A 13417-nucleotide genomic window follows, 5' to 3' on the forward strand; every position below is an offset into this window, starting at 1 on the left:
CATTGAGCTTGCCTATGGTTTTGCCAGAGCTTGTAGGTACCCAATTGCGAATTCTCTATTCCCAAATAACCCCATTTTTACTGATAAAATAACCTTTATGTTTAAGATTAACATAACTAATGGCAACCATGAAGATTACCACCATGAGGAAATTGCTTGCAAACAGAAAACACCAGGATGGAACAGCAAAAAAAAGTAGATTTTAAAGTAAACATATCCTCATTATTTCTAACTATGCACGTTTAAAAAGCCCAAAAGGAATACACTAAATTTTACCCCTCACTCTCAAACTTTCATTTAATAAAAACCACAGTGCCAGGAACTGGGCCAGTTGCCTTGCCACTCCTTTTATCACAACTATTTGTGGCACAAGAACTGTAATCCCCTCTCACCCAAAAGAAAATTTAGTCGAAGACAAAACTGTCCAAGGTTATATATAGCTCATTACTGGTTCCAACTGCTGGGGCTTCAGTTTAGACACACTGCAGGGGATTTGGGGGCCAAGTGTAATCCACAGGCCGTATCCCAGGAAACCGAGCTCCCTCCCCCCACCGCCTGCTGACCACGCCCCCACTTCCGCTCCTGCGCATTGGAGCTGTAGGGGAACCACGCTGCCTGGAGGACATGGCTACTTCCAGGTTACCCCCGGCGACTCTAACACTAAAGCAGGTAACACCTGTTCTCGAGAGCCTTCTAGGACAGCTTCCCACGGTCTGATTTCAATTATCCGTCTCTCCCTCCACACCCCCCTACAGAGTGGGGCTCGGGGGCAGCTTACCCCTCCGGGGAATTCTGACCCGGTGCGCACTCCCTCTGAGATTGGCCCGGCTTGGGGCGGGGCTTCCTGCTGCGGAAGCTGGGGTGGGGGCTGACCTCTGGCCACGGATTCGGCGGGCCACCCGCCAACCCGCTGCCTATCTCTTGACGCTTTGGCCACGGGAAAGATTGCTCTGGCTGTTATACTGAGCTATTGTAAAGAATGAGATTACCAAAGGATTTTAACAACTGCATTGGTTTAGAAAAAGTGCTGTTACAGTAATCACAGGTTTTAGTAACTGGTAGCCCTTTTTCTTCCCAGTGGTCATCTTTTGATGTTAAAGATTCTTAGGTTTGACAAAGGAGTAAGCAAACAGCCCAAACTTTTTGCCTTCTTCTGAAAAGGAAAAAGTTTTTCTTTGGTCCTCAGTTTTGAAAAAGGCAAAGAAAAGTCATCTGTTTAGTTTGGTTTCCCAAAGCAAAGCCCTCTGGGCTGTAGGTTTTGCAGTTGTATTGACATTTCTCCTCCATTCTACAGTTCATGAGAAGGCAACAAGTTCTACTTCTCTACAGAAGGATTTTGCAAGCAATTCGGCAAGTTCCAAATGATTCTGATCGCAAATACCTGAAGGACTGGGCAAGGGAAGAATTCAAAAGAAACAAAGGTGCCACCGAAGAGGTGAGAAAGAGATCACAGGCAGGACAGGCCCTGACCATTTTGTATTAATTGGCATTTTTTTTAAAAGATGAGTAGACGTCTTGGAGTATGTCACAGAGATGATATATCTTCGTCATTGCTTTTAAAGTTACTATTTTTCTACCCCAGTGATATTTAAATTTTCCTAATCTTTGCTGTACGGTAGCATCACCTGTCTGTTAACTAGACATACATACACACCCGAAAAGATTATAAATAGGACAGCATGATGGTTTGGGAAGTGTGATGACTAGGGTATCTGAAAGCATGCCAGACACTGTGCACCCATAGTTGTCAGCTTGGAGCTTTCCTGATACCCAGAAGTTCCAGTTCTCAGTGTTGGTTCCTGACTAACAAATAAAATGATAAAGTACAGCTCTATTTAATCAGGTAGAACAATGACCAGATTTCACTTTCTTCTACAGGATACAATCCGGATGATGATTACTCAAGGCAATATGCAGCTCAAAGAGTTAGAAAAAACACTTGCTTTGGCAAAATCTTAACTGTAGCATTATCCTGAAAGATTTTCAAAGTCTCCATGTATATTGTTGAGCTGATTCGACTCCATGATGGACAGCCTAACACCAAGTCAAACTGTACAGTACTTGGGAAAATACAGAACATGGAGCATGGCATGTCAAAGAAAAACACATCAGAACAATTGCCTTAACACTGAAAAATATACTTTGTATTCTGAAAATGTTTTTGGATATGTCAGCAGTTTAAGCAGCAAAAACCAGTACAGGTGGTCAATGCAGAAGGTGATCCCTACCATTAACTATCTGGGAAATGCAAGTCTAAACCACACTGAGACACTACCATATCAGCTGAAATAACTAGTTAAAAAGATAATAACAAATGCTGGTAGAGATACAGGAAAATTGAACCCTCACACATTGCTGTGGGAATAGAAAATGGCACAGCCACTTTGGAAAACAGACTGTCAGCTGCTTAAGAGAGTAAATTCGACAGTTCTGTTCCTAGGTCTGTAACCAAGAGAACTGAAAACCTTTCTACAAAAAAACTTGTACAGGAATATTCACAACAGCATCATTCATAACAGCCAAAAAATAGAAGCAGTCCCAATGCCCATCAACCGATAAGTGATTAAATACGATGTCTATAGATTTAGTAGTAAAAAGGAATTAAGTACTGATACATGCTACACATGGATGAACCCTGAGACCAATCGCAGAAAAGCACTTATTGTAGGATTCCATTTACATGAAATGTCTGAAATAGGCAGAAAGAGGTGGTTGCTCAGGGCTGTGGATAGCATGGAGAGGAATTTAATGGATATGGGGTTCCTGTTCTGGGTAATGAAAGCACTCTAAAGTTAGATTGTGGTGTTAGATGCACAACTCTGAATATACTCAAGTCCACTGAATCGTACATTTTGCATGTATGGTATGTGAATTCTGCTTCAACAAAGCTAGGTTTTTCTGATTTTTTTTTTTTTTTTTACTGATATACAGCAGTACTATGCGTCAATTAAATAAGTCAATAAAGCTGTTCTAAGAAGCAGTAGGAGATTTAAGATTGGAAGCATACTGACCTCAGGAGATACCCTGGACCTTTCTTGAAAAAAGTCCTTCTGTGTTACCCCTCAGGGTTGTTGAGGTAGGGTCTTCAGATGTGTTATGATCTCATAGCAGAGGACTCTCCGAAAAGTCACCACTGGGAATCTAGATCTTTGTTGGAAAGAGGAGAGAGAGAAGCCTCATGAACACATTGAAGCACTTAACCAAAAAGAAGAGACAACTTCTGGATGAAACTAATGCAATTACCTTAGCATCCACAAAGAAAGAAGTAAAAGGATCAGGGAATATCCTTGGTGCATTAGGTTCTCCTCCAGTGACAGGAAGAGAAAGAGTTTTAAGAATACATTGAAGACAAGAAATTGACCTGAGCACATTTTGAGACCAAAATGTGTAACACAGTTTAGTGAAAGCTTATGGAAGAGGCTGGATTGACAGTCCTGCAGACTGACCTCTGTTCATTTACAGAACAGATCTAAAAAATTAATCCAATAACCTGACCAACACCTGGAAAATGTAGGAAAAATTTTGCAGAATGGTTACCTAGTACTGGATTGTGTGCCAAAGGCAAGAGAAGCAGATGGTGGCATTTGTCAATGACTTACATTATTGCCAGGGTCCACCTGACCCTTCCATAACCTCAAAGTCTGCAAGACAAAATCATTCTTCAACAGGATAATCGAATTCAAAATGCATGAGCTAATTATCAGGTTTGTATATAGGTGTACACATTAGTCAACCTATCACAAGGCCATGTGATGAACCAGAAGCACTTGTGAACAGTTTCTAAACACAGAATACTTTTCTTTGTACAGCATGATATACACACTCAAGTTAGGCTATCTCTAATAAATCTAAGATCTTGACACTAAAAATCATCCTTTTATGAGGTGTAGAAGTCAGTGACCTGGGTGACGTTTTTACTAGCACTGGTGTATGTCAAAGATGTAAGTTCATTTGTGGTTTAGATTTGCAAGATGCAAAAATGCCAAGAAAATCTAACTTGGGTTTGTTTTGATTGTTTAAATTGGGCAAAACACTGCAAATTTTCGTCTTCCAGAGTCTAGGATTTTTATAATCTTATATAATAATGGACAAGACTTTAGTGCTAAATACATCTTAGCCTAAACAACTTCTCCTCTCACATATGGAACCATGCTCGTTAAGATGTTGGCCAGATTGGAACTGCTGGTGAAACACATTTAGCATCCTTATCAGTGTTCTAGATTAGACAACAAATTACCTTTTTGGATATTCCCTATAAACCATACTCTTAAAAAAACAACAAAAAAAAAAAACGTTTATTTGAGAGAGAGTGAGTGCATGCAGGGGAGGGGCTGAGGGGGAGAGAGAATCCCAAGCAGGCCCCACACTGCACACTGTCGGTGCAGAGCCTAACGTGGGCTCAATCTCACAAACCATGAGATCATGACCTGAGCCAAAAATCAAGAGTGAGACGCTTAACTGACTGAACCAACCAGGCAGCCCAACCATACTCTGGCGAGTATTCAAGTTTTATTCCTAAGGTTTCATTTTCAGATGTTTGGATGTTCAGTTTATGTATTTGAACTACAGTAAGTCAAATCTTTATATTAAAAAATATATATTTTTTAATACAAAAGCATTCTAGCATGAGGAGAAGTGGCTAGGGCTATTTGCATACTGACTGTCCCTACGTCATTTCCTCCTTTTAAGTGTGCCATCGCGTAGGAAATTCAAAACCAAGGCACAGGCATTGCTGTGGATGTGCCTGCAGAGCAAAGGGCTTGAACATTTGAGGAAAGCAGAACATTCTCCCTGGTATTTGCATTATTGTAGACACACCAGCAGCCATGCAGGAGAGGGGGGAGACCCACACTTACCTAACTTGTCTCTTCTGTGGAAGAAAAATGTGGCCAAACCGAGCGACGCAGCTCACGTCTACTGTGGGAAAAAATTGGGCTTATGTAGAGTTAAGGTCCAAGCAGGCTCAAAAGCAAATGTCACTTTGCCAAACTAGAAATCGCCCAGCCGGTTTCCTTCCTCCAGTCAGGCATTTAAGAAATTCTGTCAGAATTAAATTTACTATTTGTGTTTACTGTGTCGCTTTCTTACCCATTCTGTTTTGCATTAGAAAAAGTGTTGTGCTGTTTCTTAGGTGTCTCATGGATTTAATGTTAACATTTATTTGTCATGGTATTTTGACAGTATTACAGAAGAATATTTCCCTTTAAAATAACAAAAATTTTTCTTACGCATAAGTATTCTAAAAGGTCAGTTTTGTTTGTCTTTAAATCTTATTTAATTGATTTGGCTTTTATATCACAAGAAGAAATGTATTTAGCTTTTATGAACAGTTTTGTCAAAAAATGTTATTTTGCCTGCACACAATTAAGAGGTTTTGTTCTGTTCAAACTGTTGACCTTTTAGAAAATACTAAGCAAAACATTTAAGCTTGCACTAAGAAGTACTTCCATATTATGGGCTTCTGAAAAATTTATTTTTCATGCAGTGCATCTGACCTCTACTTTGAAGCAAATGTATTTACCAGAAATCACACTTCTATAGAAACAAGGTAAAATGTAGCTGGGTGAAGGCACTCTTTCTGGGAACATAATTTGGTCAACCACAGAAACAAAAATGTACACTAAACAAAGCAGTCATACTTGCATTTTTTAAATAAGGATTTCAATATCCATAGTGTTGAGAACCATATTTAATGCTTGGAAGAGACAAATTCAAATTAATAAAAATATTAAATAGAAGACAACATATCTCTGCAGTATCAACGCTTGACTGAAAAAAAAAGATTTAAATGTGAAAACATCACTTTATTTTGGGCCCCCAAAGTCAAATGATTAGAACTATATTCAATCTAATCACAGATATTTACTATATTCAATGCAATAATTCACCAACAAAAAACCCCACTGCAATATTCTGCAACTTTTCTGTGTTTTACATCATTTTTCCCCATAGCTATTGAAAGCTCCAATCTCTGTTTCAAACACAACCCACATGACAGCCAATAAATTAATAGTTTTGCTTCTTTGGAAAAGTACTATTGTGGCATTTGCTCCTTTTAGCAGATAGCACAAGGGAAAAAAGGAAAAATACACATCAGACCCATAGTTGAGTTTTTGACAATACTAAGGAACAAAAACCCAGTTGTTTAAAACAAGCTATTGCAGTGGCCTTGAGATGCTGCCATCTCTCTGGGTTAGGAGGCAGACTGATCCCGTTTCCTCACCTCTACTGGTTTTCCGTTCTAGTAGAGAAAGATCCATGTAACCTGTCAGACTAGGTGCCTTTGACCCTTCTCAGTCCTCCCTAGTCTCTTCCCCGTGACTTTGGCAAAAATATCCAGTTCACAATGGTAAGCTGCCTGCTTCTGATGAGTAGGGGTTGCATAATCAAAATACTTCCTACCACAGCACTCCGTAGTCTAGATAAAATTTGTCTTCATTTCTCAACAAGGATACTCCTTGAGATAACAGCTATTTTGGTAAGTGAAAAGAACTCCTGCTTAGACCACAACTTACTGAACATCTCAGGATTTCCTCTCTCAGTATTCGGCAGTTCTTAAGAAACTGATGTATATTGAGGAAAGCTCCTGAAGATTTCAGTGATGCTGGATAAGGGAAAGATTTAAAAAACTGAAGGTACCATCTAGCTCTGCAATTCTGTGGTTCTGCATTAGGAACGGAGATGAGAAAAGGAAAGTACCTCTACATCAGTGCAACAAGATCCTCTGGGGAAGAATCAGACATTCTTAACAGTAGCTGAGGAACAAGACTAACACGCACATGAACATAAACTTGGGAGAATATTAAATTGATTCCCTATCCAGGTTGTGTAATGGTGACCTACATCTAGATCTATAGATTGTCACTGTTAAGAAAACAAAAACTGAGCTTGTTAGGCAAGAACAAAGGGACTAAAAACATACTTTGTTTTTCTGGGTGTTCCCATGTCAGGAAATCATTTTTTCTTTGGCTCAGTGAGCAACATTTTATTCAAACTTAGAGACAACAGTTTCTCAGTTCTGGGGTTAATGGAAATAGAATTGACATTTCTTTGCATACATGGAATTTTGAGGAGATGAATATAATTCCACATACCAAGGGGCAAGAAGCTTAAAAGATAACTAAATCCAAAGTTTCAACATATCCAAGCTACTTTTACAACTTATATACTCCACAGAGGAGAGGAAAATCCTTGGGGCTTCACAAGATGGGGAATTGTGGGGTCTAGACTGAGTTGACAATTTTTACCTTGACATAAAGACTGCAAAGCAGTGGGTAACTTCTGAGGTTCATCAATGACCGTATACAATTAGAAGTGAAATACTTTTAAGAAATAGCCTTATTTCTTTATAAAATGTAGACTGAGAAGCTCAAATTTAGAAAGGTACTCTTGGTTAACTGGGTTTGATTATGGATAGCTTATAGAAGTTTCAGGTAATTGTTAGGTGAATGCTTTTCCATTAATCTGCTTCAAAATTGGTAGGATTAATCAACTGTAGTGTTTCTGTATTTTGACTGAAAATACAGAAATCATGACCAAATGATTTGAACCTTTCTCATTTGAGTTTATTAACAAATATTCCCAGTGCTAGTAGCCAATTACTCATCATTTAAATACCCTCTGACTGCAAAATATTTTAACATATATTGGATCTAGTGACATCATGAAAATCTTTTTCTCCTCAAAATCAGTTTGGTAAGTTTTCATCTGGTTAAAAGGTCAGCACTTTAAGAATTAGGAATTCAAGAGAGGATTCAGCACATCTCAGCCATAGCTCGTACAGAAAGATGCTCTCATCTGGGCACCACAGGAGTGCTCACATGAATGACTAAAGTTCACAAGGGATTAATTTTTCTTCCTTTTGATTTATGTTATTTCACACATCCTGAATTTTAGGCTTTAGGCTTTACACATCTTTCCGTTTCTTAGCGTGGCTCACTTAATCTGAGCTTTTGAACCTCAGATGAACCCAGACCGAGGTTTTAAGTTTGTAATGAAACCTAACACAAAGCAAGCTTCCCCTGGCTTTGGTGGTCACTGTTGAAGTTTCATAACTTCAGGGCGCAGGAAAGCGTGTGCCTGGCACATTTCAGCAATTTGACTTTTTGTTTTTAAAGGCAAGTCTGCTACGTGCACAAGAATGGACATCTTGGGCACAGCTGTTCTATAGATGCAAAAGCAGAAATCATCAAGAATCCCTTCTCAGGCCACTTCCCAGATTCTAATTTTCCTTCTGCACTTTAGTCCTTAGTTTAGCAAGTTCTTCTTCTAAACTTTTAATATGTTCCTTCAGGGTGGCCTTGTCTTGCTGGGCTTTCTGACTGGCTTGGCTTCGCGCTTCTTCAATCTTCCTCTCATACCACTTTTCCATCTGGGTAGAAACAGCCTCAAAAAAATACTGGGTAATCTCCAGAGCCTGGGAGGTGTCTCGAACGTGAGAGGCAGTCTGCTCACTGCCCGCTGCCGGGGGCGGCTGCCCACCGGCGGTGCCGGGTGCCGGGTGCTGGGGCCGATGCCTCGTCTGCCCACTTTTCCCAGACTTCTTGGTTTGGGTGCCTCTGTCAACACAGGGCCCAGCCTGCTGATCACACTTGGCCGCCTCTTTCAAGGGTAGCAAGGCTGTCTGGACCTTGACATTCCTCAGTCGGGACGCGGTACAGTCTGAGGAAGACAGCTCCTGCTGTAGTCTGTGTGTAGCAGTGGAGTTGAAGGCCTTTTCCTTGGGCCTAACCACCTGAGGAGAACTGTCAGAAGCCGCTACCGGACCTGCAGTGGCCACGGACTGATCCACGCCTAGTTGCAGAAGGAAAACAAAACTCAGAGTAAATCCACGTTCACACAGTCATGTGGCTATGGGCTGGCGTTTGAGAGTCCTGATAATCCCGTAAACCATCAGGCCTTCTCAATCTCCAACCACCATGTGCAGCTTCTGCTCTGCCCTTCCCTTCCACTTGCCCCTGGTTATCATTTTGGCTTGTCAGGGCTTTCATGGGAAATGATGTTAACCACACTGGTGGCATCTAAGCCAAAAGCAGCTGCTGGCCTTTCCTTTAGCCAGTTTCATTAAAAGGCTCTGGGTACCATTTTGTGATTGCTAAGGATGACAGCTCACCAAGTGTCTCCCAAACAGAACTGGGCATGTACTGAGGGAAATAAATATACCCATTCCCTTGGGCGCCTGGGTGGCTCAGTCGGTTGAGCGACCGACTTCAGCTCAGGTCATGATTTCACAGTCTGTGAGTTTGAGCCCTGCATCGGGCTCTGTACTGACAGCTCGGAGGCTGGAGCTGCTTCAGATTCTGTGTCTCCCTCTCTCTCTGCCCCTCCCCTGCTCATGCTCTGTCTCTGTCTCAAAAATAAACAAAAACATTAAAATTATACACACACACACACACACACACACCCATTCCCTAATTTCTGGGCCTTTTCCACACCATAGGGCCAGTTAGTAGTTGCTTGACCCAAGCTCCAATTTGGAGAGGTGGTCATATTCTCCATACCCAGAGCTCCAGCCAAGCTCCATAACTAGACCAATCATGAAAAATTTGCCCAGGATTTCCCCAACATTACCACAGTTCCAGAGATGGTCTATGGTAACAGAACACACTTGACATGAAAATCCCCCATGGAGGCCTAATTACAAAGGCTCTGATTATCCTCAACATTATCATCATGGAGTATAATCACTGTGGCTAATGAAAAGATGCTTTGTCTGAAAGGTCATGTTATCTAGCACCTGGGGGAGCTTTAATACATGAACTGCTGTTTAAGGAAGTTTTCCACAGTTGGACAAAGGCAAAAGGCTGATCAAAGAGAAGAAAGGAGAAGCAAGAACAAGACCCAGAGCAAGAGACCTGCTGAGAAGACCAGTGTCCATTCATCAATCTTCATCTTTGGGGCCCACTCTGACACCATCAACATCATACCTCAAACACTGCTGTCACCAGTCAACAATCCTTTTACTCTATGTTCTTTTACTCAAATATTCTTGAGCACTTAACTAGGAGTGCTTTATCACCATATAGAAACTGAATACACAGCAGTAAGCAAAATATGTCCTTGCCCCTACAGAATTTACAATCCAGTGTTTTCCACAGACCTATCCTAGGTCCACAGGATACAGCAAAGAACAATATCTGGGGGTTTTACCACCTTTGAATGGAATGGCTCTCTCTGCACATGCGTTACCTGTAGACGACTCGCAAGTAGATGGTGTGGATTTGGTCCTAGAGGCCCTAGAATCTCCAGAAAGTTTCAGCTCCAGATTCTGAATCTTTAACATGCACCAGGTTTTTAATTCGTCAACCAATGACATCTAAAAAGAAAAACAAATGACAGCAAAAAAACCAAAAAACAAAAAAACAACAACAACAAAAAAAACACACACCAGATGAATTGGATCCATGGTTTATGAAGTAAACCACCAAGAGTGGGTTTTTCAATTATGATAGTTCAAGAGACCATCTTGACCAGCCTAAACGTTGTGGACTACCTCCCCCTCCCTTCCCACAGGCCACACAGCCTTCTCTGCTTGCCCTCTGTAGACCAGGATGCACATAGCACCAATGGTGATAGTTTCTATAATCTTCATTGAGGGACTCAGCTACCTTGAACACCCAAAGCTTCCCAAATCTTACAAATCAAGAATGTCTGGCCGCTTAGGAGAATAAATTCTCACATACTCAAAAAATACTCATTTTATGGCTGTTGTCTTGGGTAGACCACAAACTCCCAAGGGCAGGAACCAAATCTTGTTCAACTACAGAGCAATACCCAGCAAATGTACAATACATAGAAATGATTCAAGGCAGAGACCACATTTTCCCGGTGTGTTCCATTAACTGTTCTGTCTCCACCTATTACCAGAATATTCAGCAACAAATGAACTGAATTACATGCTCTTTCCTATTAACTTCATTTCAGAGTTAGAAAAGGACACACTATGTAATAAGAATGCTATTAGGGGTTCTTGGCCTCTGGGTTTTCAATGATGGGTCTTAACTCAGTGGAGATGTGTGGTAAATCCCCAGTTAAGGGCAGATCCTGGCTCTCACCTGTCGTCTCTCCCCCTCATGCTTCTCTGTATCTGAGTGCTGTTGCAGGCGGTTCAGGCACTCTGTTCTCTCTGCCGACAGCCGCTCAACCATCAGCTTGTCCAGAACACGCATCTAGGATTCAATGAACAAAAAGCAGAGGATGGATACGATCTAAGGATGGGCCCTGGTCTCTTGACCTCTGGGGCTCTGGGGGACCAGCAGGGACCAGTGAAAACAGAGGCAAACCTCAACTTCTTTTATTCTAGTTTCATCCAGTATGCATCCAACTCCTGGCTTTTCACAATCCCTGAGCATGTTTTTGTATAAGCCAAGGCCTCTTTCTTATTGTTTACCTCCTAAGGGGTTGAAAAGACTGAACATGGTAAATATACAACTTGAGCCAATGCAGACCTTGTGCATAGAAGGATTTTTGTAGGTCTTACAACATTATTTCCAAGACTATTATTGAAAGGAAAACTATTTCTTTTTTTTTTTTTTTTTTTTTTAAAGGAAAACTATTTCTAGAAGTATGGAGCTGTTCATTATTTTCATTACCCTTTTCAATTAATTTTTAACACCCCTCCAAGCCCTTAAAATGTTAGTAGCTGCCCATGAGATAGCAAAAGAAGCAGAATGCTCAGGGCTTTTACCCAGTGTTCCTAGTGAATACATCCCTTCAGTGCTTCACTGAAAGTAATCAAACCAAGTGTGAAGAAGGGTGAGGAAGGAGTACAAGGGGAGTGCTCCAGAGAACCAATGATGGTCACTTTCCAGTCACGCCCTCCTGGATACCCCCCCCCCCCCTTTATCTTGATATTTCCCATTAGGACCCTACACCCAGGAAAGCCAAACTTTCACTGTTTTGACAAAGTCCATACCAGGGAGAGAGACTTTCTCAGCAGGGGCCAGCTCACAAGGGTTGTTCCACAATCAGATGCTCAAAACACAAACACAAAGAAGGGCCAGTTCTGGAGATGTGAGGAGGGCTCACAGGTGAGCTCTTCTCCTGTCAGGGACACACATGATGTTCAAATCACAAACACAAAGAAGGGCCAGTTCTGGAGATGTGAGAAGGGCTCACAGGTGAGCTCTTCTCCTGTCAGGGACACACATGATGTTCAAAAATCAAAAAAGCAGCAGCAGTTCTGGAGATGTGGTGAGCACCTTCTGTTTTGTTTCTTCAGCCCTCGTGTTTTTTCTGTGAGCTGCTCTCCTGTTTTCTAGTATTGGCCTACTCCACCCACGTCCTTATCCTCTGTCAAGAGCAACTGTGTTGACATACAGCTTTGTTCTGGGGCATGGCTGATTGCTTCAGGCATGGACTCATGCTGCACCAGAGCCCATGCCAGAGTCCTTCACCTAGAACTGGGAATTAGGACTAAGGTTTTACACACCCATCTGTCACCCTCCTTGAACTGAAGCAAGGTCCTTGAGATGGTTGGTCCAGCACTCATCTAATACACTCCTCACTGGGCTTAGGCCAGCTGAAGTGGGTTTTATTTACAAAACAGTCTTAACTAATATACTATGGCACTAGGAAAAGAGTTCTTAAATGCGCTTTCCATGAAGGGCAAATAGCAAATAAACCTAAAACATTCTACCTCACCAACAAACAAGGAAATAAAAATTAAACAATATACTTAATCGATTTGGCATAAGCTTTAAAAATAATATTAGTGATGGCAATGGTTTGAGACAGAGACTCGACTTATATCCTATCCTACCTGTAGGATGTAAATTCATACAACCTTTTTATTTAGTAGATTATTAATATTTATGAAGAGATTTAAACATCTTAACCATGGACCCAATTATCCTAAAAAGGAGCAAATAACTTGAGAAGCAAATGTTTATACACATAAGTGTTCATCATAGCATTATTTATAAGAGTAAGAACTATAAGCAACTTTAAAGTCTAACAAAAAGGAAGACATAGAAAAATGCTTGGGATATCAAATTAAGTGAAAAAATCTGGAAGCAAAAATATGTGTAATTTAGGGAGGTGGGTGTGGGGATGGGTGAAATAGGTGAGGGGGGTTAAGGAATGAACTTGTTGTGATGAGCACTGGGTGATGTATGGAACTGTTGAATCACTATATCGTACACCTGAAATATAACACTGTATGTTAACTATACTGGAGGTAAAAATAAATAAATAAGTAAATAAACCATATACTAGACAAAAAACAAATTATATGTGTAACTCCATACCCAGAACAGTACATCGCCATTAAACAGCATATTGAAACAACACACCTAAGACATATTACTTAATTTCAGTGTAAGCTACAAAGATGACCAAGGCTCTTTGCATCCAAGATAGCTAGGTAGGAAGACTCGGTAATCCTCTCCTCCACAGACACACCAAATCTATACCAATT

General features: G+C 41.0%; 2 protein-coding genes across 10 annotated transcripts in view; one reads left to right on the forward strand and one right to left on the reverse strand.

Annotated features, from left to right (window-relative positions):
• Positions 1-565: 565 nt before the first annotated feature.
• Positions 566-5747, forward strand: LYRM2 (LYR motif containing 2). Its single transcript, XM_019442860.2, has 3 exons — positions 566-669; positions 1295-1435; positions 1879-5747. The coding sequence occupies exons 1-3, from the start codon at positions 625-627 to the stop codon at positions 1957-1959; spliced, it is 267 nt and encodes an 88-aa protein (XP_019298405.1). The 5' UTR covers positions 566-624; the 3' UTR covers positions 1960-5747.
• A 1223-nt stretch (positions 5748-6970) lies between these two features.
• ANKRD6 (ankyrin repeat domain 6) overlaps positions 6971-13417 on the reverse strand; it is a 213003-nt gene continuing 206556 nt past the window's right edge. For all 9 annotated transcript variants that reach the window (XM_053904656.1, XM_019442851.2, XM_019442852.2 and 6 more), the window contains 3 exons: positions 11055-11168; positions 10189-10315; positions 6971-8793 (listed from right to left, as the gene is read on the reverse strand). In XM_053904656.1, the coding sequence (XP_053760631.1) occupies positions 8222-8793; positions 10189-10315; positions 11055-11168 (813 nt within the window). In that variant the 3' untranslated portion in view covers positions 6971-8221. The remainder of the gene's footprint in view (positions 8794-10188; positions 10316-11054; positions 11169-13417) is intronic.

The sequence above is a fragment of the Panthera pardus genome, unplaced genomic scaffold (assembly GCF_024362965.1).
Source record: "Panthera pardus isolate Hobbes unplaced genomic scaffold, ASM2436296v1 HiC_scaffold_17, whole genome shotgun sequence".
Lineage (NCBI taxonomy): Eukaryota > Metazoa > Chordata > Mammalia > Carnivora > Felidae > Panthera > Panthera pardus.